At 37.4% G+C, this 6,971-nt stretch overlaps 1 protein-coding gene across 1 annotated transcript in view; it reads right to left on the bottom strand.

The window, feature by feature from the left end:
• The window catches only part of polm (polymerase (DNA directed), mu), a 10,027-nt gene extending 3,557 nt beyond the window's left edge, over positions 1-6,470 (bottom strand). Inside the window, exons 1-8 of the mRNA XM_007571990.2 lie at positions 5,913-6,470; positions 4,947-5,118; positions 4,338-4,436; positions 4,059-4,229; positions 3,907-3,978; positions 3,142-3,262; positions 1,123-1,255; positions 527-629 (exon numbers count right to left, since the gene is read on the bottom strand). Coding sequence (XP_007572052.1) covers positions 527-629; positions 1,123-1,255; positions 3,142-3,262; positions 3,907-3,978; positions 4,059-4,229; positions 4,338-4,436; positions 4,947-5,118; positions 5,913-6,109 — 1,068 coding nt within the window. The 5' untranslated portion in view covers positions 6,110-6,470. The remainder of the gene's footprint in view (positions 1-526; positions 630-1,122; positions 1,256-3,141; positions 3,263-3,906; positions 3,979-4,058; positions 4,230-4,337; positions 4,437-4,946; positions 5,119-5,912) is intronic.
• Positions 6,471-6,971: the final 501 nt, after the last annotated feature.

The raw sequence follows: 6,971 nt of genomic DNA, 5'->3' as shown, positions 1-6,971 counted from the left end.
AATTTTTTAGCATTTTTGTCTAAATTACTGCTCTGAGTAAGTTATTCTCTGAGAAAATAGTTGTTTTTTTAAGTCTGTGTACTCCAGTTAATGATTAATCAATTACTGGTGATTATTGTAGAAACTGATTCATCGTTTCAGCATAAATTATTTTCTAGTTCTTGTTGGTCGACCCACCCATTTCCAATACCGCTCTGAATTTCTGCCCGTATAAAAAAATGCCACTGATCACATTTAACAGAATTTGACTGAAAGTCACAATGGATTTAAACATAACGACAATCATTTTAGGCTGTTTGCTTATCAATAAAGCAGCATAAACTAAATCTACAAAACAAACAAAGCAAACATTACTCATTGGCTACAGTAAATAGCAATTATCTGCAACGCAAAGCTAGTAGTTTTATTTCACACCTCTTTATTCGCTCCTGCTATTTTTTTTTATTTTTTATTTTTATTTTTTGGGAAATGCACAAAGAAAAATAACGTCACAGATTAAAAGCACATTTTGGAGATGACATGATACCCGTGACTCCAGCCAGGACACCAGTTTGGGCATCAGTCCCACCTCACTGCCCTCCTCAGGGTGAGTAATCAGGAAGTCAACATCGTGACCCGTTAGCTTCCCCCTGGAAAAAAATCAAAACACACAGTGTTTACATCTCATTTATACGACCGAGTATTTCATTTTTTTTTAAATTATATGAATAAAGTCATAATATTACCAGAATAAAACAAAAATACCAGAAGCAAGTCATAAAATTACTCAAGATTGTTTTAATGACAGCAAATACTTTTTTTGTATATCACAATTTACAGCTTTTTTTCTTGTTTTATTATTATGTTATTCTTGTAATATTTAACTTTATTCTCATATTATGACTTTTTCTCATATAACTTTTTTCTCAGTATATTGCGTTTATTCTTGTAGTACTACGGATTTATTTTCATCTTAAGACCAGCCCTAATACTCCATGGTACATTTATCAGCAAAATGTTAGGACAAAAAACCATGATATCCATGATCCCGATTGAAGTGCAGATTTCATTTTTGGTTTTTAGGTTGTATTCGATATGAAATTCTCCCGAAGGTGTCATCAGATAAAGCTGCTGATTTCAGACCTTCTGAATCCTCCTGTGAGAACAATCTGAGCCTCTGGTGAGACGGAGGCGACGGCTCTTCCCACAATCCCCCTGATGGCTTCAGCCTCCGCCAGGCTGACCGGCTGCTTGATGTCGTCGTAGTGCTCCAGACCTGCAGGACCACAGCATAGAGGGCTGTGGGAAAACATATTTACCCCCTTGACACGTTTCCTCTGTTTTTGCTTTTATGCCACACTTAAAAAATTATATATATCTATATATATCTCTCTCCTTGGTTCTGTTTTTCTGTAAATCTTTGTTGTTGTTTTTTTCTTTCCCACTATTCCTGTTTTGTTGCACTGCGAAACGTTTTTGTTCTTTGCTATTAGCATTGCCTACTTCACACCTAGTTGCTGATTGCCATCAACTGTTGATTATCCTCTTCCTCAGTGGGCCTACCATTTGTTTCACTTTGCTAGCATTCAATCACTTTTGCTCGTTTTTGCCACAGTCTTGTTGTCTCTTGCACTACTGTCACACTGTCTCCTGGTTTCTATCTGTGGTGGCATATCAAACAATGACTTAATTGGGTCTCAATGAGAAAAAAATGAAACCTAATTTTGTTAAACATAAATCCTGTCACATGTTGAAGCATGTGTGATGCACACATTATGCACATAATGTGTATAATGTGATGAAGGATGTAGAACTCAGTGTTCTGCTGGGTCAGGACCAGGTACTGAGTGTTACTTTTGTCACAACATTCCTGTTTTGCTTTTCTTTCATATTTAATTATCAACTGACGATCTGAAGATGAAAGTCCACTGCTTAATGATCGCTCTGACCCAGATAAATATTAGCCATATTAATCAAAAAGTAAATCCAGCAGGTGAGTAAATCTTCATCAGTGCAGACTGAGCGTCTGCATAGGATAGCATGATGTTTGATGTTATTATTGGAGAATTGCTTTAACATTTGAGCAGCAATTGTTTGACTTTTTATAGCACAATCCAGTAACTATGTTACGTTCAGTTGCTGTTAAATTACTGGATAAACAGCTCTGAAAAAATGAAGAGACCTGAAGCCTGAACCCCATTGTAAACCTCCAGGTTTTTCCACCAAACATTGATTTCTAAACTCTTCCTGAGTTAAAACATTAGTATTGTTGTCTCTAAATGAACATGAACTTGTTTTCTTTGCATTATTTGAGGTCTGAAGGCACTGCATCTTTTTCATTATTTTGACCAATTCTCATTTTCTGCAAATAAATACTAAATTCTTGCTTGGCGTTTCAGAAGGATGTCAGTAGTTTACAGAATAAAAGAGCAATATTCATTTTACTCAAACATATACATATGAAAAATTAAATCAAAGAAACTGATCATTTTGCAGTGGTCTCTTAATTTTTTCCAGAGCTCTATATTAAATATGACTTAAAAGAAATGTGACATCATAATTTAACGCCTTGAAATGACCAGTTACACCAAGTGTTTGCTAATTGTTGCTGGTTAGTCTGAAGGAGCTGAGAGGGGGAGAGCTGCTCTGTGATGCAGAAGCTTAGAAGCTCAGAAACTGCAGCTAAGAGGAGGAGCTTTGCCCTCGGGGGTGGGACTAGGTTCACCCATTCATTTTGCACAGCTGAATGGTTGCCATGGAGATTAAAGGATTTCTCAAACCTGCATGAATCAACAATCAAGGCAACGCTGCAGGTATGTTTTTGATGAGGGAATGACATTATAACATGATACAAACTTCCAAAAAGTAACTTTTACACAATTAAAGTTACTTAAAGTGTGTCAAGTGGTAATAATTTGGAGTCATGTTACATAAGAATATCTCTGAATCTTAATCCTTAATATTCTGTACTCTGGTCTGGGAGTGATGTGAGGACCATTAGAGTTTATTAAATAAGATCTAAGGAATAACAGAACAAATTGAAAACACAAAATAGCTCATCTGCCATGAGAACCAGATCAAGTCAGATGTCAGCTGCACTGGATCAAATATAAAACAGGACAAAATTATGTTCACAGTTCCTGAGTGGTAGAAAGTAAAAACCTGCTTGTTGAGCACGGTTGAGCGTTTGCCCCGAGTCTCTCAGTTGCTGCAGGTTGTGGATCCCCTCTCGGATCCATCGGTCCGCGGTCTTTGACCCGACTCCAAAAATACCCGTCAGCACCTGAAGCACAGCAGAAGCTGCATTTACACACCATAAAACGGTTGGTACAGCGTAACTAGTAGAGCTAATTTTGTTGAATGATTACACAAAACTCATACATCACTGTTAAATTGAATTAATGGTTTTCAGCTTCGTGTATTACTCATTTATTTTTAAAAGAACTGCATTATTCAGCTAATTTTATTAGGCTCAAATAATGAAAGCAATGCAAAGGCCCTGTGAAGATAAATTGTTTATCATAATTTTTGCTACTCCTGTTTCAAATAAAGCACCTTTTGGAGGTCTGATCATTCCCCAAAACATTTAAACATCAATAAGCATCAGCAATATTGACTTAAAGTTTTATCTTGATATACATAATACACTTCTTCCAGACACATAAAAAAGCTCCACTTACAAATATTAAATATTATTGCATCTGTAACAAAATCTTTACTTTTGTAATTGGGCTTTCAGATTTTTCTTGAGGGTCAAAATACGAACCATAATATATACAGCTTTACAAAGAGCTGATAAGAAAACATTAAAATCACAATTGCAGGCTTTTCACAGACATAAGCATGACGTTTTATTTGAAAACAGTTCTTCAGCAGACTAAGTTATCCATCAAAAAGTGCCATTTTCATTTCCATACGCTGACACACCTTTAATGCTTTGAACCGCTCAGACTCCTTAGTGGATTCAACTTCACTTGATGTTCCGTTCTCCAAAATGTCCTGAAAAACAGCAGGAATAAGAGATGGTAAAATCAGTTCTATTCATTTAGAAAGAAATAAAAACAAACCCATCCACTGACTTTGATTACTCTGAGTGAGTGTCCTCCCAGGCAGGGCAGGCCTGTGAGTTGGGACATATTAGTGACAGCGGAGGGAAGTGCCTTCAACACGGCGGCCGCCCTGCGGAACGCCACGCCTCGGCCGTCCTCGTCGCTCAGCTCTGCGTTTTCAGCCAGAAGCGACAGAGCATCCTGAGACAACAACAACAACAACAAAAAAAACACAACACAGCTCTGATGTGACATGGAGATTTCAGGAAACAGTCACATGACCTGAGTTAGCTGAGGGCAGGTGCCTACAGTCAGGACAGCGTTGTGGTTTTCCAGGGTGCTCCTCCTCTGACAGGCGTAGCTGGGAACGGTGAAGGGAGTAACCTCAGAGTCATTCACTGCAAACTCCTGAAAAACACACGACCAACATATTAAAGAGGCAGTATTTTGTGTTTCCAGGCAAAAGAGTCCATTTCATAGCACAGTCAGGGAACTGTTACCTACAAATTGTTGTACATAAGAGATACGACTTAAAAGAAATTTGACTTTGCAATTTAACACCTTGAAATTGGGCCTCTGTCTCTTTAAGAAACTCCTGCTCTATTTGAAGTTCCGCCTTCAGGAAGTCCTCACAACATGGCTCCTTTATTGACACTTTAATAAAGTTTTTTTGCCAGTGTTGCTCTGAGAAGTAGCTCCTGTCATGAGCTCAACAGATGGACAGTTCCACCAGGTGTTTGCTAATATAAATAATTTTAATGTTATAGGTAACTGAATTTTTGAAATATTTATTTGTCCAATTTATCTGGACAACATGTTTGCATCAACCTATTGTAATCATTTCTTCCCGTCTGTTACAAGATGACCTAAATAATGCTTTCATCCACAAACTGAGCATTTATGAAAATGTTGTTGCACCTGTAGCTTATGCCTGTCCAGTATCTCCACTGGGTGTCCATCACGCATGCTCTCTGTGTACCAGCTGACGTCCAGCAGGTGGCGCCCTGCCTGCCCTGCTCCCTGAGCCTCCAGCCACATCCTGGCCTCCTGTGCAGTGTTGCTCTCACAGATAACGTGCGTCACGTTTTTACTGTGGGGTGAAAACCGGTTTTCATCTCACAACCACAAACTGGAGACAGGCTGACACAAATTAATGCTTCATTTTAATGTAGAATGATATTTGTGTATGGTTTTCTATTTTATTTGTCAGTAAAAATGTGAAAGGTTTTGAATTTGTTTTAATATTTTGTGTTCGTGCCACTAATTGCAGTTGTAAACCTTTAGGGTCCTCCTAAAGGTCCTCATCCTCTCTTTCTTTGCTAAATAATAATAAGTCAGATTGAATTGAGACCTGCTGTGGAGGTCAATTTACAGGTCTTACCACGATAGTCAATTAGACTTTGACCGCTGTAACTCATAAAACATGCTTTGATGAAAAACGTTTCACTTTTCTGCTGGAAAGTAAAAACCTGCCACTTTTTTGGCATACAAAATTGGTTTCCTCTGTCACAATAACAAATTTTGCCAGACGATATAAGTTGTTCCAGAAATTATTGCAATAAACAATAATATTGTTATCTTTCCGAGTCCATTTTCAATTAGTATATTATTAGTATTATAATGTTAATAATGACATAATAATAAAAGTTTGCCCTCTCAAAGACATCGTCACGCGTCCATAAAAGCCAGTAAATATCGTTGTCCTGACAAGTTGCAGCTGAAAATATTTTATTCATTAAATTTTATATCAATGTTCTACTTTGTGTTGGTCTATTGAAGTTCGACTAGTCAAAATGTAAAATATGAATACCTTTTCAATGCACTAAATTAGTATAGAAAGTTGTCTATTTTATTTCTTGTCACCGTCAGTGCGTGTTCCCTCACCTGAACAGTTCCTCCACTTGAAATCCTTTCCTCCGTCCGAGTTGAGAGAGAAAAGCTCTTCGACTGGCTCCCATTTTCCTTTCCAATAAGAATAAAATAACTTGAGGGAACTTGTTTGGCTGTGTTGCTGCGCTATTGTGTGTGCCAGCGTTCAGAGTGCCCGAGTTGGCGACTTTCCTCCGCTTTAAAGGAACCATTTTTCTTTTACATGACCCAAAAACCTAAGTTTAATAACTTATTATTTGATAAAAGCGGACATTACGAGCGCGGTTGTCTTGAAATAAACATTTGCAAAAACAAACAAACAAACAAACAAACAAACAAATACGATAAATAGAACACATGACTGTAGTTTAGTCACTGAGTCTCATAAAATCGACTGTCGCCCCAACATCCCTCCAGCAGGTAGAAATACCCGCAATGTTTCAGAGCAGAGGGGGTAAGCAGATCCAGCTGCGCTTGGAGTGTCGCACCACCGGCGGAGCGTTACCAAAATAGTTCCGACTGGAAACAGCACGCAAAGCCAAACGGTGCCGCGTAAATGTTTTTTCTTTATTTTATCTTTTTGCATTAACAGCATAAGAAATGTGGCATCGATATCAGATATGAACTTGAAGAAAAGTAGAATAGGGTGCTTAAAAAACCCCCCACACACATAAGTGGAAAAAAGGAACAAACGAGATTATACATAACTGGTAAAAAACAACAACAACAACAAAAGAAAAATAATAACCAAAATAAATAGGTAAATAAAAGAAAAAGAAAATAAATAAATAAATGACAACAACAACAACAACAACAACAACAATAATAATAATAATAATAATAATAATAAATGAGTTTCCAATAGCTTCAGTTTGTTTATCATATGATACAGTTACACTTCTTGTTTATACATAAGAAGAAGTGACAGAGGTCCTTGTGAAAAGTGGGGAAATACAGTATAAGTTTGGTAGGAAAAGGTTCACTAGCAACAGGAATAATTTCAACCTTGAGAGGATTATTAGGCAAAATGCATTCAGGCTATAGCTGGAGTTAAGGCACCAAGAAGAGTCACTA

Source organism: Poecilia formosa, unplaced genomic scaffold (genome assembly GCF_000485575.1).
Source record: "Poecilia formosa unplaced genomic scaffold, Poecilia_formosa-5.1.2 Scaffold291, whole genome shotgun sequence".
Taxonomy (NCBI): domain Eukaryota; kingdom Metazoa; phylum Chordata; class Actinopteri; order Cyprinodontiformes; family Poeciliidae; genus Poecilia; species Poecilia formosa.
This window is presented reverse-complemented; position numbering and strand designations above follow the sequence as displayed.